We start from the raw sequence: 27,652 nt of genomic DNA on the forward strand, positions 1-27,652 counted from the left end.
GTTACAATTTTTTTGTTTTGAGGAGTACTAGGGATGCTCATTCATCTTTCCCCCTTCCCAGCAGCAGATGTTCTCCCCCCTTCCTATGCTCATTTCAGTATTTATCAAGATGCCATCCCACTTTATGCTCTAGGGTATATCTGTTATCTCCTTTGCCTTCTGTTTTGATTCATGAATATTGAGTGTGCCAAATTAAGGTTTTGGTGTAGAGGTAGAAGTAATTATTGAAGTATGTTGTGGGGCAGGTGAAGCTTGTCCTCCTGGAATGAGTCTTCTGCCCCATTTATCATCTTGCATTTCCTGTAATCAGATATTAGAGGAGTAGCATCACCTGCAATGGTTAGTCAGCTCTTCCAGGCTTGTTCCAGCAGGACTGGTTTGTTTGTTTTCTGTTCCTTTCATTGCACAGAAACAATTGACATTTAATCCACACGTATGACTCCTGTGTTGTACAGAGGGAGTGACACGACGTGTGTGAGGATGTCAAGCGGTGAGGGTGCATTAACACAAACTCCATTGTGGTCTTCCACTCAGTCCTTAATTGGTGGTGATTAAAATGTCAGTGCTGTCTGTAAGCAGACAGACTGTTTGCTGTGCCTTGCCTGTTGTTGATTAAAAAGTCCATGCTGTAAGCAGACAGGCTGCTCTGCAGCTTGCTCTTCCTGGCTGCCTTGTGGCTTTTCCCAGCAAGTCTGCGTCTGCCATCTCGCAGCGTTTCATCGGGAGGTGGAAGAGCACTGTGCTACACATGCACAATTATTTACTCTGAAAAACAAATTGGGTGCTTGGGATACAGCCCTCATCTCATGCTCTGTCAGCTTGGTGCTGCCTCATTTAGAGTGTTTACTGCTTTGTAATATTTATGCATCAAGTGAAATAACTTTGGCAAAAGCTTGGGTAATTATCTAGAACTTTAATGTACGTGCTGTACTTGGCTTTCCAGCAGCTTAAAAGCCTCTTACCAAGTGTTTTCTTTTCTAGGGATGGATGAATGAGATTTATAATTATGATCCAGAAACATACCATGCAACGTTGACTCACTCTGTCTATGTGCGACTTGAAGGAAGCACCTTACGACTTTCCAAACCCAATAAGAATATTTCTAGAAGGGCTCTGTACAATGAGCCAAAGCCTGAAGTCACCTATGTCAGCCAGAAAATTTATGAACTTACAGAGAGCAAGGTAAGTGTGACTGAATTAGTTCTGATTTTAACAAAGAATACCTTGAATTTTGTTTTTTTTCCCACTCCTTTAATTTCATGGGCTGTCCTTCTGTGTACAGAACTGTTGTCATTATTAACTTGCAAAAGATTGTGCTGGGGAGGAAGATTGAGGATCTAGAAAACAAAAAGTACATATTTACACAGTAAAGGAAAAGCATGGTTTTCCTCTGTTAGTTCAAAGCAGAAGTTAACACATGGGAGTTTAGAGAATTATTCCCCATACATTAGATTACTGTAGCTGCTCTGAAGCTTGCACCATAATGCATAATATTTGGTGGCTGTCTCTATCCCAAGGCAGTTCAGGCAACATTTGCATTTCAGTTGAAGGGGAACATACTTTATATCTGAATGTGAAAGAGTAGAGTGAGAGCTGGCTGGAACAGAACAGCTGTTGGTTCCCTACTTTCTAGGGAAGGAGACTGAGATTTTTGCAGTTGGAAGAGTGCATCAGGAGTAATGCTGAGGCAAATTTCCCACGTGTTATTTGCCTCCCTCAAATCTATGAAGTGTTGCCATGTGAAGTTGATTCCATTGGCATTGTGTTAAGTAATACATCAATACCCCATTAGTGGAAGAATGGATTGGTTTTTTTAATGTGCTGCAACAACAGCAGTACAGATGTAGGAGGAAACTATGCAGCAATTGACAGTGGGAGTTAGAGGGAGAGAGGGACAGAGGGACAAAGGCAATAGTGAAGAAAACCTCCCTTCATTTCCTTAAATTAGTATGGAAAAGGAGCTTTCTGTCAGCTCAGCTTTCCATTAAAAAAAGACAGTGAAAAAGACAGCAAACTCTTAGCTTCCTGCCTATTGCAGATCTGTTATCTCATCCTGAAGACAGGCAAAGCTATTACATGTAGAGGAGCACTCGACTGACAAGCATTCCCCATGGTATCTTAGAAAAAATTCCAGTACTTCTGCACCTCACCCACTCCCCACCCTGACTGGATGCAGAAGTGCTGGGTGTCCTGAATATAATAAGCAAATCATTGTTATGCTCCAAGCTATTTATCCACAGTTTTTGGAAAATGTGGGTAAGTTCAGTCCCTAGCTTAGAATTTTTGACTCTTGCTGCTCTTCTCATCACTTGCATTGTTTTGCTTTTCTGTGAATATGTTGAATTTAGAATATAATTATCTAGAAGCCACTTTTATTCCTTGGTTCTTATATACACTCAGTTTCATGAGGTGGGCCTGAAAAGTTGGGCTTTACAACTCAATTTGTGTTCGTTACCTACTCTGTGGTCACAAATAAGAGTTCTTTTTTTATCATTATTATTTCTGCACAAGTATGAGAATAAAAACTTTGAAAAGTGAGTTCCTCCACGTGACTGTAGAAGCTTAAGCTACTTAAGTGGTCTTTGTTGTAATTCCAAGGCTACAGCTCCCCAAAGACCTAGTGACAGCAGCAGATTGGACATCAACCAGCTACCAGAGTCAGTTAAACCCAGCAGATCCAATGCAGGGTCTGTATTCTTCATGTTCCTGTGTTCCTCTTGTGACTGTAGAAACATCAGAGATACAACTGAGAAATAAATTAACTTAACCCTTTCATTTATGCTTCAGATTTCCCTGGTTCCTAAGGGTCTGGCCCGAAAACGGATTTGGAATAAGAAGTACCCAATTTGCATTGAACTTGCTAGGCAGGATGACTTCATGGCTAAGGCCCAGACTGATAAAGAGAATACAGAGGAAAAGTCATCTGCTGAAAACGTGGACTTGAACAATGAAGAAGCCAAGAAACCTCAGGATGGAGCAAAGTACAGTAGCCAAAAGGATCAAGTGCTTTATCTCTTTGGAAGGACAGGCAGGGAGAAGGAGGAATGGTTCAGAAGGTTCCTTTTCGCATCCAAGCTGAAGTCTGAAGCAAAGAAGGCATCCAGTTTATGTGGGAGCAAGCCAGGTATTCAAATTTTGTATTCTAGTAAAAATGGCTGTTAAAAAAACAATCCAAAGTTATGTTTGCCCTGTGGTAGTTACAGCAACTGTGGAACCATAGTGATCTTTACAGACAAATAATAGTTAGGACAGTTCTGTTCCTTACCTTGGCCCACCTTCCCACCCTGCCTTTTCCTCTCTTGGCTGTATACTTGGCTAGGTGCCCTCAACTATTCTTACTATATTTAGGTTGTTTTATGGGAATACAGTAGTTTTTAGTGACTGTAGCAACTCCTTTGATTTCTATAATGATTAATTGTTCAATCCTTTTTTTTCATAATGTTTGAACTGGTGTCAATATTTGCAGTACCAGAATCAGTCCTCTTATTACCCATTTTTCCATTTCTATCATTCCTTCCACTCCAGTATCATGTAGAGTTTAAAAAGCTTTCTTGTGGGTAATTGTCACAAGCAAATACATTTTTTTTTGTGTAAATAAAAAGTCATGTGCTAATATACACATGAACCAACATAGATGTTAGTCTACAGTGGTGATCAAGTGTTTGCAATATTAATTTTAAAACACCCTCTGATATAATTTTATATCTAAATGACTCATGCTTTTCTGTCTTTTCATATTCTCTAAGAAGCATTTTAAAAATTGGTTAGTATTATTTCTTGCACATAACTTGTTGAAATGCAAATTACAAAATTAATGGCTAATTAAAATTATGATAGTTACATGCTTTTCATAGTCTGTAACAGTCTATAATTACATAATAATAATAAAAAGGTTTAGTTATAGGTACCCTTTAATCACCTGACTATTTTAGGCATTCCCCAGCAGGGCTGCTGGGAATTCTGCCATATGTTGTACATATGTGAGTGTCCATATTTAAACAGGTGATTGATCAGCTGAGTTTTCCAGTCACACATCCTGCTGAGTGCTGAATTGTACCAAATATTGACTATTTTGGGCTTAGGACCACCTAAGCACATAGTAGAATTTACTTCTACCCTTCAAAACGAGAGAGCACTATTTGAATGGTGTTTCTTCAGAATAAATTAAATCTGCAAGCCAGTTTTATTCCTTCAGGTGTGCCATGCACTCTGCTGTTAAACTCTCAGGCTCCTTTTCTGTTAAACAAGTATTATTCCTTTTGATTTAGGGGTGTTGCCAATGCTCAGCAGAACTGATAATCCATCTGGAGTTCTCACACACAGCCGAAGCAGCAGCAAGGGAAGTGCAGAAGAAATTGCATCCCAGCCAAAGCACAAAGATCTGGCTGGCAACATGAGGCAGAAAATGCTCCTGGATTACAATGTTTATATGGCAAAGTGTGTTCCACATGAAAAGAAAAGCCCTTCAGGTAGTCCAGTCCTCAGTGCAGACAGCAGCCCTACTGCTGGGAAAAAGGTAATAATTCTCCTCCAAGAGATACATCAGAGGTGGTGATACATTTTACCCTGTTTCCTACTTTAAAAATTAGTTTAAAAAACTAAAAAAAAAAAAAACTTCTTTAACCACAGGTTGGATCTAAACTTTTTATATAAGGTCCGTGAGAGTTTTAATTGGTTTAGTTTGATTTCTTATCTCCCAAGAACATCTGTGTTTTTTCTGGCCTCTGCAGTGTCTTGTACTGGAAAGATTGTACAGCTGAAGGCAATGTGGCTGTAGATTTTCTTCATTAGGAATGCACAGGTGTGTCCTGATAACTGTTGGTTCCCAAAGAACTGCTATCTTATACTTAAGATTAAAACAAACAAAACTTCATAAACCTCACTTCCCAATAGTAGTAAAACTATTTTTTTCTGTGTATATTCTAAAGTGGATTGAACTAAAAGCATATTTTTGAGGTAATTTTAAGCAATTAAGTTGAATTTTTAGTAGTAGTAGAAAAATAGACCTTAATTTTTGCTGACTGGGAGGAGCTAAAAGCTTTCTAAATGCATCTGAGCACCAGATTGGGATAGAGTTGTCATGTAACACAAGCTGGATGTTGTTCATTGCAGTTTTTCAGTGCAGATATCACACTATAAATTCTGTTTTCAGCCCCACATTTGGCTTCTCTCATGCACTGGGGACCACATGTGGCAGTGCTGTTTGCCTTGGACCTGAGAACTGTTTTTCTGTAACACGTTTCAGAGGGTGCTCAGAGGGTACTTCACCTCTTCAATTCTTCTGGAGAATGATGTGCTGGCCCCTGTTGCAATGAATAGGGTTAGGAACTGACCTTTAGTATGTATCTGGTCCTCTGGCTGTGGCTTTGAGGGTAGTGGGGCAGTTATTACTAATTGAGGGACAGGAATGGTGCTGTATAGGCTACAGCTTGATTTGGGCAGTCTTGTTCACAAGAAATAAGGCATGGGTAGATGGATCATATGATTTCCATTTTTCAATGTCTCATAACACCATGCTAAATGGTGATGTGTGAGGATTGTGTAGTACAAAGCAGCAGCAGCAGCACAGTGAACACTGTCTGGAGCTCTGACTGATCCTTTGGTCTCTCTTGGAGTGCATTTGGATCACTCTGATTAAACAGAGCTTTAATATAAAGTACAACACTCTCAATAATTGGATCCTTAACATGAAGTACCATCACCATTCATTCAGGAGATGTCATTCATGGGATGCAGCTTTGTTGCTGGACTTTTATGCAACCTCCAGAAAAGAGTAGGAGGCCATATATTAATATGTGCCTAGCATATTAATAAACACATCTTGTGTTCCCACAGGGAAAAAGATATTCTAGCTCTTGACAACCTCTGAAGCAGTGATGAATGTGCTGCTGAATCTGGCACGTGTCAGAAATCATTCTATAGATAGATCCCTGGTGCTGGCAGGAATCCTGTGTCCCAGCAGAAGCTCCTAACCCAGCATTTCTGCCTGCGTGAGGCTGCAGCCATTGGGTGCAGCCATTGCCAAGAAATGATGTTCAGAACTGTAGTATCTACTCTGCTACTCTTAGAAAGAGCTGCTTTTCTGATGGCTTTAGGATTTCTGCCAGTATTAATGGAAGGCAAATCCTTCTTTCATTGCAGGCACTTGAGAGATGTCAAATGTGTTGTCTTTCTTTTGTGGAAAATTCCTGGTCTTAATGAAATACATGAGAGCATGGACACACCTAAAATTATTTCAGTTGCCTTTTGCTTTATGTCTATAGTCAGTGATGCAACATCAGCATATGTATTGTTCAGTCTGAACAACTGTTTTAGCAACTTGTAATCCTCTTGGACTGTAAACAAAATCTTTAATGCAGCAGAAGGTACTCTGTGTTTTCCTGAATCCCAAATACAAACATTAGAAGAAAGAGTGTGTTTCCCTGTACTGTGTTTATTTTTCATCTAGCTGTGATGTTTCTGAAGTGGATTTTAGGATGTAAGATTGCCTGTTCTCTCCTATTCTTTGATAAAAAAGCAGAACAGCTGTTTTAGATCCTATTGGAAAGAGAGTGTGTCTCTACTACACACATTTGTAAGTCTGCTCACTCTTGGCTTATCTGCTTTTTCTGCCAGAGGTTAAATTACATACAACTTTCTCATTTCATTGCCAGAGGTGAATCTCTATCTGTATATTCTCATTGACTCTGTTGGATGTCAGGATGATGACAAGCAAGCTCATGTCAGGCCAGCTGATGTGGTTGTAAAGCTGCTGCCCATGCTGCCTGGTTAGTTTTCTTAGCTAACAACTCCCAAGGGTAAACAAGGCCTTAGAGAAATTTAGTTCATAGAATTTGTAGAGCTGAATAATTGCTCTGTGTTTTCAGTTACCAGATGCCCATGTTGAAGCTGAAGAAGAAGAACAGGAAGCCTGGGTGAATGCTTTGCTTGGAAGAATATTTTGGGATTTTTTAGGAGAAAAGTATTGGTCTGATCTAGTGTCAAAGAAGATCCAAATGAAGCTTAGCAAGATAAAGGTAACTAATCTGAAGACTTGCACTACACATCCCTTGTGGTAGAAAACAAACACACAGTCTTTGAGTTTTAAAACAGTAGAAGAAACACTTATTTCATGCTTATTTATGTCTTTAACATAAGTGTCATGCAGGTATCCATTTCACAGCAGGGTGAAGGGAGGAGTGATGCTTCTGAATGACTTCTGGGTCTTCCACTTGTGTTCTGTAACACCTGAAAAGCAGCAGTTAATGGCAGGGCTGTTTTGGGGAGGGATTTGCCAGTTCCTGAAGTCAATGGAAAATGTAGTCTTGCTGACAAAAGCTCTGAAGTTCAGCTGCAGCATGAAATAGTGTTGCCTGTGTTTTGGGCACAGTAACCTTATTCTGCCCTGGCTGTTTCCACAACTGTGACAGCAGAATACCCAAACATGTTGCTGGGAACAGTTTAAGTGGAAAGACTTGTAATGGGGGATGGATGTATTTCTGATTGGTTAAAGCACTGTCTGTTCACCAGAAATAGAATTTCTATCAAGTAGAAATACAGTAACTAGATACCAAATAATTGTGATTCTGTGCCTCTATTGTACTAAAATTATGATACACATTTAAAAGCCAAAGTGCTATGAAATAATTTACTGAAGATAAAAATAGCTGAGGCATTGGTATAACTGCAACATATAAAATATGTGACTGAATTTCAAACTCAAGGAAGCCTTTGATTTTTACTCACTGGAAAATAGGATTTACATTTAATGCTTGGGCCTGTTACATGCTTTGACTAAAGAGCGTGCTGGAGGGTTTACAGTCAACATCTGAACTTTCAGGAAAGTTTTAAAAACATTCCAAATCAGATTCTGAATCTCTCCCTAAAATCTTATTTTGAAACTGATAACTGAAATCCGAGAATTGGCAGAAATCTGTGTAATCATATTTGTGTTCTGTCACTGGTGACTTTTCAGCTCAATTAATTTCTTACATTTACTGACCTTTCTTCTCTCAGGACACAATGATGTTTAGTTCCATAACATGGTTTTGATTTTTACATTCTTTTCTCTTAGCTGCCATACTTCATGAATGAGCTAACTCTAACTGAACTTGACATGGGGATAGCAGTGCCAAAGATCCTTCAAGCCTTCAAACCTTCTGTTGATCATGAAGGTAAAATACATGCTTCCTCTTCTGGTTTTGTCAGGTTCATGCTTTCATACTTGTGGAGAACAGAATTTTGATTTGCTTATCCTGTGAGTGTTTTAATTAGAGGATGGTACCCTTAATAAGAGCTTATTCTGAGAAGATACTGAGTGGTCTCTACCTCCAGTAGTAGTAGCATCAGGTGTGGTATAAACATAGTTCTGTAGAGCTTTGGTCATGTCTTCCCCTTTGAAATTATTACTGAACTAAACTGAAATTCAGTCTCCTCTTGCTCCATTCACTTGTTTGGTTACCATACTTTTAAACTGGGCTGGAGAAGTGAAAGGGAATTTTTAAACTCAAGGTGAAGTTTCTATTGGTCTAAAGGTAAGTATTTCCTTGAGGGACCTGTGGTATGGGTTGCATGGCAAATGGCTGCTCTTTCTTTCTTAGAGGAAAATATCAGAATCAGTTCTGTATGGTGCTAATAAACTGGTAGTGAGAGTGTAGAGATTTCCTGTAGTTTGTATTAAGTAGTTTGGACCTGACCTATTCAAGGTTTATGAAGCTGTAGTTTTTCGTGTGAGATTCATTTGTCTGCCACTCTTATTACCACCCTCTTCTCTAACTCAGGTGATCAGTTATCATCAGGCCTTTGGAAGAATACCAAATACATGAAATTTAGCAGGAAGTAAATAAACTTTATCACTAACACTAAAAGCATTGTGCCACTCAAATTATTGACTAAAAGCATGAGGTTAGTAAGCTCTAAACTTTCACTTCTGAAACTGTGAACAAAACAGACTTCAGGGAATTACTAAGATTCTCTTGGACATACATAACGTTACCTAATGCTATATCCAAATGCTATTGTTTGCACTTACTCACTTGAGACTTGCAACTCCTTGGGGAAAACCCTGATCTATAAAACACTGGGAACTTGGTTTTCTAAGTATGTTTTCCACGGAGCTTTATCAACAAAGCTTGTTTGAAAAGAGCAAAGTGTTTTATTGTCAGGAGGAACAGAAACTGTCATTTAAGAGAAATAAAAATTGGACAGAATTGGAACAAGCTCTTGTGCAATCAGTATTTGGGGAACCCAGGCATTGCTGCTGCTTGTCATATGCTTTCTGTGTGGGACAGTGTGTTCTCTGCAGAACTTGTGACATCCTCTGGTGTTCCCAGAAGGAAAGGGTCTTCAGCATTGGTAAAAATTTTATTTTGAGCTGTAGAAAGCACAGTGAAATAATAAAAAAAAATCATTATGTATGATGCTAGTCAAGTGGTTTTGTGGTTTCTTTTTAAAGTAGCTTCCACTTTGGGGTTCTTGTCAGAGTGTTTCTTTTTGCCTAGATTTAAACGTTTTTTAAATTCCTTTCTCTGTTCTCATAACTTCAGTTGTAACCCAAGTCATGAGATGGGATTTAGGGGGCTGCTTGGCTTCAATTGCCAACTACAGCAGTGAGAAAAATTAACTCCTTCAGTTTCTTGTTTAGTTGAACTGTGACAAGCAAACATTTATGGTAGAATTTGTAGTCCTTGTCACTTCTTTCATAGTGTCAAATGAAGTGAACTCTGCATATGAGAGGTTTCAGGAGTTTGCAGTGAATTATTAATGAAATAACTTGCTTTGCTGTTATACTTAAAAGGACCTAAATAAATAAGGAGGTGGTATCTGGAAATGCTTGTTTTCATAAGGATAAATGTATTTGTTGGTAAGTTGACGTATGAAAAATCCACATAGAGGAAAAATAGAATTCTGAACCTTGAGGCTAGTATCCAGAATGAGCACTTGTAAGAATTTTTTTTGAGTGTTTGACACAGTCATTTGAGACAGCCTTTTGTGAGGCTTTATAATGCAGATACAAATTGTGTTCTGCTTTGTTTCATCCATACTTTTTTAGCAGTGCTTCATTACAAGGAAAACATTTTTAATTACATGGCTCCTCTGACAAAATCTTGTTGCTGTTAATACAATCCTACTTGACTGACAGCATACACTGTAGTATTTACAGTAAAGGCCAGGGAACTCTATAAAAATGGCACCATCTGCCCAATTTTTCACTCCCTTTCCCTCCCCTACCTCCTTTTTTCCCTCTGGAAAATGTGTGTGAATGTTTTTGGGCCAGAAGGAACTTTCCCTCTCAGTCATGGCATCCTTTGCTAAATTTGATCTGCTGTTAAAAACACTGACATTTGAAGTATGCTGACTCATTGGTTATCCAAAGGGTCTGTTTAGCTCTTTTCTTCTTTCTGATGATCTTACTGCTTCTTCATTTATAGTAAAGAGGAAAAATGTAGGAATTTCTTCTGTTTGGAAAAGGGACTCCTCTTTGGAGAGGGACTGTTCACAAGGGTGTGTGGCAAGAGGATGAGGGGCAATGGGCTTAAACTAGAGCAGGGTAGATTTAGATTGGATATTAAGTTCTTTATTATGAGGGTGGTGAAATAGTGGAACAAGTTGCCCAAATAGGTGGTGAGGGCCCCATCCCTGGAGACATTCAAGGTCAGGCTTGATGGGGCTCTGAGTAACCTGATCTAGTTAAAGATGTCCCTGCTCACACTAGGGGGTGGACTAGATGACCTTTAAATGTCCCTTCAGTCCAACACATTCTGTGATTCCATGATCTACATAAGCTTGTATTTGAGTTCTTGGGTTTGCTTCAGAGCAGCATTAGAAGTAATTTGGGTTAGCAGAGAAGCTGCTTGACTTCACTGCTGCTTCCAACATGTAATCTCCTCGTGGATCAATGCCTCTGGTCTTTGGGAGCTATGTGTATGTCTGTTACTATAAATGGGTGGGATTGTGGACAGCACCATTCTTCTGATATGGTCTTGTAGAAAAGAAAGCAGTTGTTCTTTAACAAAAAAACCCCAACTTTTTTACTAGGTTAATCAAACCTGAAGTGTAGTTACTTCCAAACTTGCTTCCAAATAAGAAAATAAAAGTAGAATGTATTAAGTTGTTGATGTGCCAGACGTTGGTTTGGCATACAGTGTGCAGCTGCAGTGGCTGGAAAAGAAGATAAATAATCTATGCTTAGTGGCATCTGACTTCTAATCTCTGGATCACAAATACCCTGCAGCTTTTTTAATTGTTGGGACTGCAGAGTGTCCCTTAAGAGGCTGGACCTAATCTTGCAGTTATTCCCAAAACAATTCTTTTGGTGGCTACAATAAGCAAATAGCCTGCCCAGGCAATTAGATTTAACTTAATACTAAATGTCTAAAGTTGTTCTGAGTAATCACCCTGTTTGCTGTGAGTTATAAGAAGAATGTCTGTAACTGAGTTACTGAGCAAACCCTTTCATACTTCTTCCATCCACTGCTGTCAAAAGCAAAAGAGTGTGGTTTGTGTTGTGTGACATGTGATGTTGCTCTGGGATTTCATGTTTTATTTCATTTGAACTCTGTGAGTAATATAGAGAGGAGTTGTCCCCATTACTCTTTGGCTTGGAGCAGTACTGCAAATAGTTTTGAAGTGAATCCCTGATTGTATTCTGATTTCTTTAGTCTTGATTCAGATCTCATAAGCAGTTTACGTGTGTGTAAATCACACTTCTTTGTTTTAGATTATTAGCTTTACTCATCTGTCTTTGAGAGTGACTTTGAGTCATACTTGAACTTTGTTTCACATGATTAATGAGAACAGTAAACTCACAAATAATTAAAAGCTTATAAAAGTGAGTTAATGACATAATTACTTGCCCAAAAAGCAGGCTTTCTCTTTGGAAAACATGATGTATAGGCTTTTTTAAAATGAGTTTTGACCTGAAAATAAAGTGATTGTGATTGTTCTTAAAGTGACATCTTTTGAGTTGTTTGTTTGTTGTTTAATTTTAGGACTTTGGATTGATTTGGAAATGTCCTACAATGGATCTTTTCTAATGACCCTGGAGACCAAGATGAATTTAACCAAACTTGGTAAAGAGCCACTTGGCGAGGCATTTAAAGTTGGAGAGATCGGCAAAGAAGGGTAAGGTGTCAGAGTGGGAGAATCAAGCCAGAGCTTTTGTAATGTAAAAGTGAACTTTTCCTTGCATAATTTCAGCTCTGACTCTGCAGTAGATGGAAAGGAGTTGGGGGGTTTGTATACATGTGAGTGTAGAACTTGGCCTTTCTGTGCAATTCTGATATTTGGTTATACCATTAGTAATTGCCTTAATAAAAAGCTTTTGTAATACAATAATTTTCTAAATAAATATTTTGTTAGGATTTTAAAATGCTCTGTGACAAAAACTAAGTTTTGTCTGATGTTTGATTTGGGGTCATAGCCAGTTAGACTTGAATATTGGAGATAGACACATGGATACAGAGATGGACACATGTACCATGCTACTACAGCGTGTAAACCATGCAGTAGTGAGCAGCCATGGAAGGGGAATAGGCTGTAATTGTTGTGTAAAGACTTTTTCAACAGCTTTATTGCATCATGGGAATACTCACACCCTTACTGTAGTCCCCAGTTTTCCTCATATTCCACTTTAATTTACCTGCTGTGTCTAAGAGAAATTCCTCATAGATTAACTGATTAGACAACAAACACACAGTAATTTACCTGGCATGTATCAGTGTTTCTCCTCTCATTTTTATGATGATGTTTGAGTTTTGTTATTCTGTCCACTTGAATCAGCCTAGTGAGTGACACCTGTCAAATGCAGTCAGCTGTGGAGTGTTCATCCTCTTTGTGCTGTGTTCTCTTTGTGCTCAAGAAATCTGCAGTCCCTGAACCAGAGGTGGTCTCTGATTTAGGGCATAACCACTGGCAACAAATCAAGAAAATATCCTCTAAATCTGGCCATTTGTTTAGATATGAATAAAATGTTATGGTCTTTTAGAACTGAGATGCTTTTTGTATGCTCATATTGTCACATTTATTCTGAGATATCTTGAATAATACAGCAGCACTACATTACAGTGCAGTCAGGACAAGAAAACAATTGGGAAAAAAACCTAATGGCTGAATGATTTCATACACTGGTAAGAATATCAGAGGATTTAAAATTGACCTAGATTCTTGTTTTCACTTCCTGAGAGAAATATTTCTGAATTTATATCAGTATATTTGGGAGGTGTGTTTTTTGAAAAATCATTTTAATGTTGTCCACTCAAAAAATGGGGGTTAGAGGAGGAAATCTCTCTACAAACCAAATTCTTGCTTTTCTTCCCCATCCATTCAGGTTTTCCTTTGTTTCTTTTTTATTTGCCCAGTGCAAGAACAGCCTCAGAAATAATTAGTGAATGCATTGATTTCATATTAAAAAATCAGCTTGATTCTAGCTGAGCAATAGGCTGCTAGCCACGTAAATGTTAACTCCTGTAACTAAGCAACTGATGACTTGAAGGTATTTTGCATTAAGTGTATTGCTCCCTGCACATGGCTGTGACGTTTCAAATGCTCAGGGCCAGGTACTGTGCCAGCTTTACACAAAGAGCATTTTCATATTTTCTACTTCATATAAGGTTTTTTTGTTTGGTTGGTGGTTTTGTTTTGTTTTTCCCTTAAATGCAGTGGATATTATGAACAAACGGACTCTGGGAAGTATAGAACATTTTGATTCTCCTCTGTGCTTTCTGGTGTGTTAGATAATTTTACTGTTTTTTTAAATTATCAGTTGACAGTTGCTGTATCAAATCAAACTATTCTGCATGCACTTGCATCCTAATTGTATTGTCTGTAAGTGATACAGGGTGGTTGCCTGCACTCCTTTCTGCCCCTCAAGAGCCTGGAACAAACAGAGATAGAGTAACCACAAACTGGTATAACAAAGGCCAGAAAGAGGAGGGTGGGGGAAAACAGAACTGAATTTTCACAGTTCTTGGATTGTCAGTGTAAACCAATACAAATGGTTGAATGTTGCAGTCTATTCTGCTGCTGCTGCTACTGTTTGAAATCAACCTCAAGTGTGCAGCTGCCTGGTTTGATAATGCTGTCTGTGTGCAGTCAGGGAAACACAGCTCTCAGAAAGGGTGGAAAACAATTTTGATTGCCAACTTGTTAAAAATAATACAGTAGCAGGTTCTACAGTACCAGTGATAGGCAGATGCAGGCAGCCTAGCCCAAAGTCACCACAGGTTCTTACTCCATTATCAGTCCTTTTTGCTATGTTGTACCACACAAAAACAAACCAACAAATGGCAATTCATAAAACATTGTGCAGTCTGCTCAGGAACAATTCTGTAGCTCCAAAGTGTTTTTTCTGCCAGTGTTTGTCATATAAATGGTCCATTGTATTTAGAGATCCCCTGGAATCTCACTCAAGCTTACTGCTGCTTTGTTTAATGCAAGGAAATCCTGCCTTAACCCACAGGCTTTGCCTGTAACCTAGGCAAAAAAAACCACCTTGTAAGAAGGTGAAACCTTTGAGAGCCTTGATGCATCCTTTGAATGGGTGGTGTGATGTGCACTGGAAAGTGAAGTGAGGTCACACCCAGGTGTAGGAAGTTTGTAGCTTGACCTAAAAAGGTGAACTTCACTTTGAAAAAGAGCTCCAGCATTGCTATTGGGGCCAGTGACATGAACCATCCACCACAAGGTAACTCCTCAGGGAGGTGGCTCAGTTTGCTGTGCTCTTTCACTCTGCTGCAGGTACAAAAAGCATCTCTGGGTAAGAAGAGGTTTTTACAGTTCTGATTCCATGGCCTGGGTAGCAAATTATTCAGTAATGGAGAGGCCATGGTGTCAGTGCTCCAGTTCTGAATTAGACAGGGAGCAAGGAGTGCTGTGAGCTCTGCTTGGACTGTCCTTTTTCATTAGGACTTCATGCAGCAACTAACAGTGTGCTGTATACAGAACAGTGAATTTCCAGGAATGCACACAGAAAAAAAAAAGACACAGCTATGGACTGTTCTAAACAAGCTGTAAAACATTACAGTCCTGGGTATAGTCCCTAGGGCTAAACCCATGTGCTTTTGAAGCCTGTGTTGTGTAACTATTTCAAGCTCTTGTATTCAGTAGAGATCTGTTAATACTGAATACATTTACTGTATCCTTCTCTAGTTTTAATCTGTTTAAAAGATTTCAGATTTTTTCTGTGATTGTGTATAGAAATTCTGTCACAGTTGAGGTCCAGGAATTAGACTGTGATATTTTGTAGGCTAAGAGCAGCACTTGTTTGATTTTTTTTTTTTTTTTTTTAATTTACATTTTCTCTTCTTCTCCCCATGACATTCTTTGCTTTACTCCATCTTGGACTCTCTTCAGAGGAAACAAAACAAAACCTTAAATCCTGTAAACATTGATCACTGTGTCAGCCAGGCTTAAACATTTACAAGCCCAGAAGTAAATTTCCCTACAAATACAGAAGGGAAAGGAGAATTTCCAGCAGAGATACTAGAGGAAGACTATAGCCTAAATTTGTATGGGACAAAGGTATCTCAGCAGAACATCTAGGAAATATTACTTCTCAAGGTTATGTTAGACTTGTGGTAGTAAAATTACCTTTTAAGTCTTCAGTACAAATACATGTAGTGTCAGCCAAAGCTGTACATGTTGAATAGCTGTTTCAAAATATTACATTTGACCTGGAAATTGCATTGTTTCAGTTTCAGGCCAAGGGCGTATTGTCTTGCAGACAGTGATGAGGAATCCTCCAGTGCTGGCTCTTCAGAAGAGGATGATGCTCCTGAATTGGCAGGAGAGAAGCAGGTGGCTCCAGGAGCAGAAGGGTGAGCTGTCTACACAGTTTGTTAATCCTTTCCTCCCTCCATTTTCAGTTCTACTATATTTGATATCTTATTCCAGCCCTCTTAATGCTCATGGTCACACAGGATGTCATCATGTGAGTATATCCAAGCAATGAAACAAACATGTTTCCAGAGCAAAGGGCAGCAATCAGGACATGTACCACAAACAGAAATGAAGCTGCTCTGCTCTGGGAGGGTTCTACCACCCTGGGAGCTCTGTTCACCTGCAGAGTGACCTCTCCCCAGCTCCATTTAACACCTCCTCCTAATTTCTTCACTATTGGAATAGAAAATGCCAAGTCTTTGGGCCAGAGAATGAGGGACCTTCCCCAGCATGTCCTGTCTGGTAGCACAGCTAAGAACAGGATTTAGTGTGTGAACTGGAAATACTCTGTGGTGTGACACCTGCTGATCCCTTTTCCAGTTCATTCTTTTCTTAAGAAAACAACTATTATTCAAGCCTAGCTTCCTTGCTTAGGATCTTGTGTTGGGTTTTTTTGTTGTTGTTGTTGTTGTTTCAGAGGGTTTGTTTTGGTTTTTTGCTTGTTTGCTTTGGGTTTTTTCTGCATTTTTCATATTCAAGCTTTGAGTGTCTGGGCTGTGCAACACTGCCCTCTGATGCTGTGCAGGAATTTCAAAGAAAAATTCTTAACATCAGTTTTGCCACGTCATTCCTTGTTTTGGCTGCTGTTAGGATTTTATTGCTTTCTGCATCTGATTGAAATTATGCCATGCATTGAGGAAGCTGTAATCAGTCTGAAATATCTCAGTTACACTGTTGCCTATGTCTGAATGTACCTCGGTGATGTTGCCCTGAATATGCCAAAAGACTCCATGACATACTCAAAATGTTCTGCTGTTTCCTTAGTTTTACTTCAAACCCTTTTGAAAACCATGTGAATATTTTTTTAATTATTTCATCAGATGCTATCAAGAATCTGTGTTTCTACTACTACAGAATCTGATGAGTAACTACTTTCTCTGTATAACGATACATCTAGTGTAAAATACAGAAATTGAAACTAATTCACCACTTTTATATCAGCTGAGAAGTTTCTTCCTTTTTTTTCTGCTAAGGAGAAAACTGTAAGAATGATCTTTTTGCAGGACAGGAAGATGTCATTTCCTTAGCAAGGTGTGCTGTGCTATGTAACATCAAGAGCCATGATTAGGTATACCACAGTGTGTGGAAAATGCCAAATATGCTGTTCTTAGAGTGGGTGGAATAGGGGTGGAATAGGGGCAAGAAAAGACATTCAATCTTTAAGGCATCTGTTTTAAAAGCTAGGATGCTGTCTGACACAATAGCCAGGAAAAGTAGCCTAATTTTGCAGGCCTAATTAACCATTTTTGGAATATCATTCCACCCACTGCCAAAATTGTCTTCCTCTTCTTTTTCAGTGCCTTTATACTTCTTGTAAATGCTACAATACCTTAAAATAAAACCTTTTTGTTCAGCACACACAGTTAAATAGATTAGACATGGTGGTTGGGCATTCTGTGCTGATAATATGTACCATGTCTTGGTGCCTTCATGTCTTGAAAGTTTTATTGGAATGGTAATAAACAAGCCAGCTTGCTGCCATAAATGATGTAAGTGTATTTGCAATTTAAAACAAATATTGCATTTCCAGTGGCAGCTGGGAAGGGGTGTTCAGAGTGGACAGAATTCCTGCCAGACACTTGTAGCTGACAGAATATGGCTGCTGTGTGCAGGTGCTGATAGGTACTGCTTAGATGTGGGAATATGTATTTGTTTAGAATTTTTATATCAAAAACTCTAATAATAGAAAATGACTTCAGAAAATGACCTTGATGTCTTCTTTTTCTCTCACAGGTATGTTGGAGGACATCGGACGAGTAAGATCATGAGAATTGTGGATAAAATTACTAAGTCAAAATACTTCCAGAAAGCAACAGAGACTGAGTTCATTAAGAAGAAAATCGAGGAGGTCTCTAATACTCCATTGCTGCTAACAGTGGAAGTCCAGGAGTGCAGAGGAACTTTAGTAATTAACATTCCACCTCCACCTACTGACAGAATATGGTAAGAGGAACTTACTGCAGAACAGGGCAATGTTTCAGGTGTGTGCTACCTAAGGGATTGCAACTAAGAAAACAGGTAAACAGCAGTTAAAATGGGTTCTGGAAGAGATCTAATACAAGCTAGTTGTAAATTAAGCAGGAACTATTAAGAGAATGTTGACAGTTAACACACTGCAGTGTTTATAACCCCACTTGTTCTGTGTACTCTCCCCAGGTATGGCTTTCGAAAACCTCCCTACCTGGAGTTAAAAGCTCGGCCAAAACTTGGTGAGAGAGAAGTGACTCTGGTTCATGTGACTGACTGGATAGAGAGGAAACTAGAACAAGAGTTTCAGGTGCATTTCCTTTACATTTTCATGTTGTAAATGATAGCTTTGGTTTAGAGGGGTGGGTTCTTAAATTTTTACCTGTCTCCTAGTTCATTTAAGACTAGGTGGTATCCTCCACTGCTCCAGTGTAGTGGAAAATAAAAACTCAGCTAAAACTGGTTTCTGGTAGGTGATGGTCTCATCAGTCAGTTTTATTGACCAGCTTCATTCCAAACTCCAACAAATCAGAAGCTCTTATTTTATTAAAAGTACAATGTGCAGCATATGGGTAAGAGCTGAGAAACCATCAGTTAAGAAAACTTGGCATGTTTCCTGCAGTGCCATTTCAATTTAATGGAACATGCAGAAATCCTTGTATTTCTGAATTTCATCTAGAAATGTAACACAACTAAATGGCTGGAAATGAGTTGCAATTTTAACTAAAAAAAATCAGGGAGCTAAGGTTTTCAAGTGGCACGTGAAATGTAATTTGATTTAATTGCATCTTTTTCACAGAAAATCTTTGTCATGCCAAACATGGATGATGTTTATATTCCTTTAATGCACTCAGCCATGGACCCCCGCTCCTCTACATGCCCTCCTAAAGATCTGGTGGTGGAGGCCTCTGATCAGCTGTGACATGTGAAGACTCTTGCAGTTTACAGTATTATAAAAGTTATTCTCATGGTTTTATAAACTGTGCTGTAGTTCTCATCCCTAACTTGTGCCACTTCTCCCCACCAAGGACTGCCTATTACCATACCTTTGTGCTCACTTGCCTGGTTACTGTTGCTGTGTACTTCAGCTACATGAAGTTTCATTCCACTAAGTGGTTGATTTATTTTTGTATTGGCTGCCATCGGGGTTTTAACTGAAGGCTAAGATGACCTGTTCTTTGGGGGAGGGAGGAGAAACCTAGCTGTAATAGGACAAGGAGCTTGTTGACACACCTTTTGTTCACCTTATGTTTTTATGCTAATGTGCATTAAGGCATTGAAAGGTGGTTTGGCAGCAAAGGAACTGCGTGCCAAATGGAAAAAATCCTAAATAAGGAATGAATTTATAAAACTGGAGGAATATTTTTCTTTCTCAGGCAGTTGGAGGTGTAGAATGAACTGTTTTATGTTCTTTCACTTCTGCAGTCAATAGCTTGTGTCAAGCAATCGAAATATGAAATGCTTTCAGGATAAAAGAATGTAAATTGGATGTATAGGTAATGTAGTGACTCAATGTGGTATATACGTATTACTTTTTTCATACAGAACTTGTGCTTTTTTTGGGGAAGCAAGTAGCCATAAAACACACACAAACTAGCAGTGAAGGTGGGACTGTCAGATTTTTGTAAACAAGGAAAAAAAAAAACCATTGGTAAAGCCATGAGACCAAACCATAGCAAACCGCCTTACAGTGAGGTACAATCACCTTGGTTCATTATTAACTCTGAATGTTGATTAAAGACATGAGCACACACATACAGTGTCAATACTGCACATTACCAGTACTTACCCTGCTGTGTGTAGAGCCTCTTGCTGTGATGAAACACACCAAGTTTTTTCTTGTAGGAGAGTTTGTTGCTGTGAGTCTTTTCCATTGCACTGTGTTTACACGCTAAGCATGGGACCAAACTCTGAGGTTACAGCTCAGTGCTCCTGAGAACAGCTGTGACACGAAGAGTTTGACCCCCATGCATTGGTTTTTTGGACTTTGTGGAATAGGAACTCAAACATTGCAGTTATTCAAGCTGATCGCGATATAATTTAGGACTGTTTGTGCTAATTAGTGGCCAAAACGAAGGGGGGGGGGGAGCTGCCTTTTATTTCTATCTGGGATGATTCAAGATAAAATGTATGCAGTAAATTGAGGATTTGAACACTACATATCCACTATTCAACACATGGAATATTTTTCTGATAGTGTTGCCAACTGTTCATGGGTGTCAGAAAACCTTTTAGTTTACAAAGAAGGTGAGTTTTGGCTCTCCTTTTATAACATGATTTGCTTTTCTTTTTTTTTTTTAGAAGTAATTTTTAAAAAACTTTTTTGTACATTGTGTTGTCACATTTGATGTAAATCAAAATTTTTCCGTGTGTAACTTGATGATTTACCATCTCTAAATGAAGCTATTATATTGAAGGTTTTTTAAACAGCACCTTGCCTGAAACAAAAAGAAAACTACATTTAATATATTTAAAATTAATTCTATATTTGAACACCTATTTTGGTTACCTTTAATTGAAATATTAGTAGGTTGTATTTGTTACCTGAACTCCTCCTTGACCATTCCAGGCTGTGTATATTCTGGGGTTTGCTGATTGTGTAGGCATTATTTGCCTTTCATGAAGTCTGCATGTCTCGTACGCAGGTCTTTTATATGATTTAATTTCTACGTGCAATAACTAAAGTCAAAAGACTAGATGCACTAATGTGTAAACAGACTTAGACTTATTACACAAGATTGTCATATTGCACTTCATAAACCATGGGTAACTACAATCTGCTTGCTTTGTTTTATTAAATAAATTTATCCCATGTCAAACAACTATTCAGTTAAAATTCATTTCCACTTAGCCCCTATGCTGCAAGTGATTTCAGAAACTTTATTAGAAAGAAAGCTTGTGCATTCTAGCACAGGATGGGTTAACCAATGCTGAGACTGTTCTAAAAGGGTAAAAGGTTAATTGTACTGTAGAGAAACTGCATTTCACTGCAGCAGTCTGTATTGTGCCTTAAAAATGAGTTCTTTCACATCACTTTCATGAGATCCTTGAAATTATTACCAGGAGTCCTTTAGAGTCTTTCTAGACTGAGCTTTTGTCTAATCCTGTAATCAGTCAAGTATAGATGTAACTTTTCTATAGTTGAAAACTCTATAGATGCCTCTGCCTCCAGGACAGCACAAGCACAGCTCTTGAACAGACGGGAGAAAATGGAGGCCTTTAAAGAACTGCAGTTTGATCACAGGACTCAAGTCTCATTTGTTTCAAGTTCTCTTTCACTGTGTGCATAACAAGACCCTCAACACTGGATCCTTTTCTCCTGCTCAAGACCTATTTCACCTTCACCCGGGTGTGCTTTAACCCCTACAACAGCTATGCGGAACACAAAGACTTTTGCTGTTACCTCTAAATCCCCTTTATGTACATGAACCCTGAAGTGTTTTTTTAGGTGTAGGCTGAATCAACCATCAGAGCAAAGGCAGCCTGGGTCCCGGCCATCACCCTCTCCCCTCACCCCGCTCCACTCGGTCAGCCCAGAGCTGCAGTTCGGCCCCGCCAACACCTCCCGGCTCCTCCACCACCTCCTGCTCCCTCCCCCCTCAGACTCCGCCGCCATTTTGTGCGGTGCCGCTCCTGGCTGGGAGGTGGGGGTCAGGGGGTGCTCCCCCAGACGAGCTGTCCCTTGCTTTTAAAAGCGCTGCCCGGGTCGGACCGAGCAGCCCCAGTTATGAACAAGCGCTTCACTCTTGCACTACAGCTTGGCCAGCGGCGCCGCGGACAGGGCACCCCGCCGGGTCAAAGGCAGTGCGGGGAAGGGACGCGCCACAAGAACCAGCCGGACACATTCAACGGGTGCACACACCTTTATTGACCAGGCCGCTCCTCGGCGGCAGCCAGACGGGGCCTGCAAAACACGGAAGAAAAACGGAAAGGTTAGAGACGCGGTACACAGCAGCCGCCCCGCAGGGTGTGCGGCAGCCTGGGCGCTCAGTAATAGTTTTGCTTCATGCATGTCAGCAGTCTAACACGTGTCAAGAGACATCAGTGCGACCCATCCTGTGCCCTCAGTGCCCCGCCCAGCACCACACCAGCTCTCACCTCCACCCGCGGCGCTGGGGAAAAGGCCGCAGTAGCGCCTGGCTCCCCTTTATAAAGCTACCGGCACCCCGCCCTTCCTCGTCTCGCCCAATAGAATTCAAAGCTGGGAGCACGCGCTGATGCGGTTGCCGCTGCGCGCGGGGGAGGGGTCTGAGGCGGGAGGAGGGAGCGGTGCGATGGCGCCGGGCTGCAGGAGGTAAGGCTCTGAGGGAGCCTGCTTAGCCCGCTCTCCCAGCGCGCTGGGCAGCTTTATTCGCCCTTGCTGACATAGTAGTGCTCTTTTCATTCGTAATTTGTTGTAACGGTTTGTTAAGAGTCAGGGTTTAGTGTTAAAAGTGTAGCAGGTTAGGCCCTGCTCGCACCTGCCTGCCCGGATCTGAGGGGGTTCCTCAGTTTCTGAGGAGAGATGCCAGGGCAGCGGGAGAGGCCGCCCGCCTTCCCGCCCTGGGGAAGAAGGCCTCCCCTCCCGCCGCCTCAGCCCTTGTGTTCGACATTTTTCCCACCTGTGAGGCCGTTTGGAGGCAGCTGTGCCAATGAACTGCAGCTGGGTAGCGGCCTCCACAGTGTGACACTGGAAAAAAAGAATCTCCCTTAACGTAGCACGTAGCATGGCATGAAGTTCAGCTTAAAGCGACTAAGATCGTTCGTAAAGAGGTAATGCCTAATTTTAACGATAGCTGGTAACAGTTTTCAGAGGCGAGGATGCTAGGGCAGCGCGGTGGAGCGGTGGGAAGGGCAGTGCTGCCATCCCGCGGTCGCTGCAGCCCCAAGCCGGGAGCTGGCCGGAGCAGCCCGGCATTAGCAATGAACACCCAGCTCTGTGCCCAGGGTAGGCCCCGCTTCTTGCCCGACATCTGGGCTTTTTCACACAAACACAACAGCCCGCATTCACTGTCGTGGTTACGAGGAGTTTCTGTACCTGTGGCAGAAACCTGGATGTGCTCCTGGTGTGTGCTGTTGCCATAGCACGTGTGGTGTGCTGGAGGGTTTGCTCCTTCTCAAATGGGGTGGATGCTTAATATGCAAGATCACCCTAAAGGAACCCATCTGTCGGTACCGGAGAACTGAAATCTCAGTCTTGTTTGTAGCTTCAGGACGTTTTTATGTATTCAGATTTGCAGATTAGGTTACAATTATGTCTCCTGGCCATATAATCAAAGGCACACCTGTGAACAGAGGGAGCTGCTGGGGCCGATCTGATGTGTGCATGCTTAGGACTCAGTGTGCTCTGCAGCCCCATTAACGATATCAGTATTAAAAAGCAAACAGTATGTAGCAAGGACAAAGTGGCTTTGTTATATAAATAGGGGTCTGAAAGCTAGGCCTTTGCCAAGCAGTGTAAATATACTGTTCTCTTTTTAAAGCTTCTTCCATTTGATTATTTTTTTTTGTGTTTATTTTTAAGTGTCCAGAGGAAGTTGGACCTGGTTTGTGGTTCAGAGAGGCATGTCTTTTGGGTTTGAATTTATTGAAGGCATTGCAAGGCACGCAGGGGTCAACAGTGACTTTGTTAAAGCAGGAGCTATGCCAAATAAATTTGGCCTGATCTGCTTTGAAAGTGAAAAATCAATAGGGAAGTGATACCGGGCGGGGGGATGGGGGTGCGTGTGCTGGAGAGAGGCTTTGGCTTTACCCACCAAGTATTTTTATAAAGCAGCAGCAGCAGCAGCCAGCTCGCTGTCACTGTGCCCGCGGTTTAAAATGTCAAGGTGTCTTGGCCAAACCCCCGGGGCAGGCTGCGGTTTTGTCGGGACTCGGCACAAACGGGGAGGCTCCGGCAGCAGAGCAAACCCCGGGGAGCCGCTGGCCATCTCCGTGCCCCCAGCCCGCGGCCCCGCCGGACCCCTGAAGGAGCCACGGGGAGGGCGGTGTCCCCGGTCTGCCTCCCACCCGGTGTGCCCGTCCCGGCAGCGGGTCCCGCGGGCAGTACCGGCTCCGGGCCGCCCGCAGGTGACGTCGGTGTCGCGGCCCCGCCTCCCCCCCCCCTTCCCCCGCGGGGACACCGGACACGCCGCGCGGGGACACGGCCGCACGCCCCGCGGTGTCAGCCATGGGGCCGCTCCGCCGCCTCAGCCCGGGCGCGCTGCCGCTCCGGGCCCTGCTCCTCCCGCTGCTGCTGCTGCTGCTGATCCCGCTGAGGCCCGCGGTAAGCGAGGGGCGGCCTGGGCCCGCTGGGCCCTGGGGTGGAGGGGCGGGCAGGGCAGGACACGGAAAGCGGCGGTGTCCCCGTCCCGGCCGCGGCGGGGGGAGGGTGGGCACGGCTGGGCCCGGGGCGCCGGAGCTGGGGAGGGGCAGGGGAGGCCTCGTCCCGTGCAGGCCGGACCCCCGCCCGCGGAGAAAGGAGCCGGGGGTGCGGGCGCGTCCTGCCGCCGTTTGCCGAAAGTTTGGCGTAGGTGGTGGCGAAGCCGCCAGACGTCCCGTGTGCTGCCCCGGGGTGAGGGGGGCAGCGGGCACGCCTGAGGGATCCAGCTCCGCAGCTGTGTTCCTGCTCCTCTGCGCCTGTACCCGACACCGCACCTGGACGGGTACCGTGTATAATAAGCCTTGAAAAATAAAAATGCTGTTAATTTCCAATAAAATAATTTATGAACGCAGGTCGAATAAACTTTTGAAAGTTGAACCTGTGGAGGTGGATGGAAGTAGCAAGGCATTCTAGAAGATCTTTGCTCTGCCCCTTCCTAACCTCCAGAGTAGGGGGGCTTGTTTTCTTTCTGAAGAAAACTATACCATAAATAAACCAAAATCCCACAAGCAAATCCATTTTGTGTACATTGACATCCAAATACACATTATTAGTTCCATGCCCTGTACACTGTCTTAGGGCATCTTGATCATTCTGTTTGCAGAGCAAAGATGGCAACGTGCAGTAATGCACACATGGTTGGTATCGAAAGAGACTGCAGTTCTAAATTCAAAGGTGAAAAGCACACTGCACAAGTCACTGCCCTACAAAAGCTCTTAAGGAGAGATAATCAGGTTGGTTATACAGTGTTGCATGGAGCAATAAAAGCAGAGGGAACAGTGAAACTGGAGCAGGTGGAATACTGGGCAGATTATCTGTATGGAGGTAATAGTTTTAAAACTAATTTAAAATGTGTGCAGTCTGCTGTACTGGGATAGAAAACTAAGTCTTAAAAAATTCCATTCTGAAAGGTGCTCCTCTTTGTGAATTCTCAGGTTCAGAAGACAATGTAAATGCCAGCTGGCATTTGCTGTTTCCATTGTACTGAAGTGTAGCAGAGGAAAGTTTTAGGTTATGTTGTTTCATGGATTGTTCATTGTTACTTGAAAATGCTGGTGTAATATATGGGGTTATATTTCAGCGTAAGCAAAGCTGAGGGCTTTGTTTTTCACCTGGGATATAATAGCTCCACTCACCTTTCTTGAAAAGTAAACACATTAAGAAGTGAAACTGTGTAACATAACTAGTGTTGTTATTTCATTAGGAAACTGGAAAAATTAAATGCAGCCTGTCAACAAAAATGACTTTAAAATATTTATATAGGGTGCTAATGTCTTTGTCTTAGTCCACACTGCAATCTCTTCAGGGTCCTGACAGCTTTGAGGTTCAGATTTTGCAAGGGAAACACTGATTTCCAACTCATGAAGTATTAAAAATAGCACTCAATAAGAATACTAAGAACTTTAGATTTTAAATACTAAAAATACCTTTTGAATCCACAGATTATTACTAAATTCTGTGTAATTTTACTTGCATAGTCACAAAAATGTAGACTTGGGCACCTGTACAGTTCAGCCCCTTTTTTCTCTGTATTTCTCTCTCCGCTTGGTCTCCCTGCCCTGTCATTTTACTTCAGATCAGTATCTGATCTTAGGTTCTCCATTTCTTGGTTTCTTTTCTCTGTGCTCACCCTAGTCTTTTTGCTCTGCCAGCTGTAGTCCTCACCATGACTTCCAAGTGGAAATCTATTTCATATTTCAGTCCCTTTTCAGAACTACTTTTCATTTCCATTAACTTAGTACCAGTCAGCTCTCCTGTAATTAACCCATTTAACTGGAAAGGCTTATCTAGAACCATTTAATGTTGCTTGAGTCATGACTTCCCATGAAGGGTTGGCATACAATTCTTGGTATTGAGGAAACATGAAAAACATTACTTAAAGATTTTGCAGATTGTGTTTTCTGTAGATTTTTCTTAGGGCTATTGGTGTTGATTTCTTGCTCTGTATTTTCTTTGTGGTATAAATATGCTCTTTGTTAATTTATATCCCAACTTTACTATTGTTTTCCTAAAATGTTTGTTACGTGTTTCATAAAGGGGTTTCCTTTCCTGTCTTTTCTTTGTAAGATGAAATACTCTCTCTTGTTATTTAGGTGATACAGTGTATGTACAAGATCACTTGTATCACAGTGTATTCCAAGATAGACTTGGAATTGCCCTGAGGATGGGATGTATAGGAACACATGATAGAAGGGTTACATCTCAGGTACAGCAATGAGAAGTGCAGCAGAGCTGGCAGTAAATAAGCACTCACCATAAATATTATGCAGTACTGGTTTACAGCTCTCTCTGGCTTGAAAAAACCCCTTGATTTTGTGAAACTTGGACATTCAAAACTCTGCCTGTGTCTCTTTTAACATGGAGTCAGAGCAACACAAAAATAACCTCTCTGGGATTAAACTGGTATTTAGTACATGGGTCTGTTCCCTCCTGCAGCTTGTGGGACTGGTCCCATTCTGGGGCACGGGGTGTGCAGGCAGCACACGAGGCTCTTCTGGACATGGGAAAACCCCAGCCCCAACCAGGTGTCCTTTCTGCCAATGTGCTCTTTATCTCAGCCTGGGGTGTTTGGCCAGATAAATGTTAGGCACCAAAATCTGGGTGAGGCAGCAGCAGATTTTAAAGAGGACATTTTCAATAACTATATTAATTAACATGAATGTGGTTTATTTGAGTTACAGATTTCTTTAGTAACTAAAAAAAAATTAGTATACTAGGGTTGAAGGGTTTTTGGAGAGGAATGCAAACTTTGCTCATGCACCTAAAATTATCCTGGACAGCTCTGTCCTGGAGTGTAAATTCATGTGCACAGCACTCTGCCCTTCTACCCATTTTGATTGCTGGTGTTCTTGTGAATATGGCAATAAGCTTTGAGTTTACAGAAGGACAAGTCTGAAGACTTAGCTGGGAGTTTATGGTGTAGAGCAGCACTCAAAGTTCAGTCACATCAGAGGATGGTTGGAGTGGACCTCCTGCAGTTTTTCTTTTTTCCTGCTGCAGCACAAATGGGAGTATGAATGAAAAGTCACTGGGACTGGGTTACAGTGTTGATGAGAAACAGCTAACAAAGACATGTTGGAATTTATTTTAGATTAAAAGATCTGTACAGTTTGTTTCACTTTCTACAGAAAATGTAATTTGTTTTTTTTTTTTTTTTTTTTTTTTTTTGTCACCTTGCTTTCATGTATCAACCTCATTATTAGTTATACTAAAAAGCTTTCCCACAGTAGTTTACTGAGCCTCACAGAGTTTCTTCATGACATGGTTTTATTATGCATAGTGAGATTTAGCCTCTAGCCTAGCAGGGTAATTAGGAGATAGCCTATGATTCATTACCCTGGTTTTGAAAGCTATCGTGGTGAATATGCCAATTACTTGCATTGTGTGGTAACGTTTAAAAATATTTTGCATTGCATCCTGATTGGTTTA

The 27,652-nt window shown here is 41.3% G+C and overlaps 2 protein-coding genes and 2 non-coding genes across 12 annotated transcripts in view; 2 read left to right on the forward strand and 2 right to left on the reverse strand.

Moving 5' to 3' along the window:
• Positions 1-20,706, forward strand: part of TEX2 (testis expressed 2) — a 42,264-nt gene extending 21,558 nt beyond the window's left edge. For 7 of the 8 annotated variants that reach the window (XM_030462150.1, XM_030462144.1, XM_030462143.1 and 4 more), the window contains exons 3-12: positions 982-1,182; positions 2,788-3,124; positions 4,269-4,516; positions 6,867-7,016; positions 8,054-8,153; positions 11,970-12,102; positions 15,672-15,794; positions 17,650-17,859; positions 18,073-18,193; positions 18,683-18,864. In XM_030462150.1, coding sequence (XP_030318010.1) covers positions 982-1,182; positions 2,788-3,124; positions 4,269-4,516; positions 6,867-7,016; positions 8,054-8,153; positions 11,970-12,102; positions 15,672-15,794; positions 17,650-17,859; positions 18,073-18,193; positions 18,683-18,805 — 1,746 coding nt within the window. In that variant the 3' untranslated portion in view covers positions 18,806-18,864. Of the gene's footprint in view, positions 1-981; positions 1,183-2,787; positions 3,125-4,268; positions 4,517-6,866; positions 7,017-8,053; positions 8,154-11,969; positions 12,103-15,671; positions 15,795-17,649; positions 17,860-18,072; positions 18,194-18,682 lie in introns of all 8 variants that reach the window. The other variant, XM_030462142.1, reaches the window with a different exon arrangement.
• Positions 20,707-21,556: 850 nt separating this feature from the next.
• LOC115599342 lies at positions 21,557-21,691 on the reverse strand. Its single transcript, XR_003988332.1, has one exon. It is a non-coding gene; the product is annotated as a small nucleolar RNA SNORA76 (small nucleolar RNA).
• Positions 21,692-21,868: 177 nt separating this feature from the next.
• LOC115599340 lies at positions 21,869-21,931 on the reverse strand. Its single transcript, XR_003988330.1, has one exon. It is a non-coding gene; the product is annotated as a small nucleolar RNA SNORD104 (small nucleolar RNA).
• Positions 21,932-23,646: 1,715 nt separating this feature from the next.
• The window catches only part of ERN1 (endoplasmic reticulum to nucleus signaling 1), a 29,766-nt gene continuing 25,760 nt past the window's right edge, over positions 23,647-27,652 (forward strand). The window contains exon 1 of one of the 2 annotated variants that reach the window (XM_030461642.1): positions 23,647-24,127. In XM_030461642.1, the coding sequence (XP_030317502.1) occupies positions 23,683-24,127 (445 nt within the window). In that variant the 5' untranslated portion in view covers positions 23,647-23,682. The remainder of the gene's footprint in view (positions 24,128-27,652) is intronic. The other variant, XM_030461643.1, reaches the window with a different exon arrangement.

The sequence above is a fragment of the Calypte anna genome, chromosome 18 (genome assembly GCF_003957555.1).
Source record: "Calypte anna isolate BGI_N300 chromosome 18, bCalAnn1_v1.p, whole genome shotgun sequence".
NCBI lineage: Eukaryota > Metazoa > Chordata > Aves > Apodiformes > Trochilidae > Calypte > Calypte anna.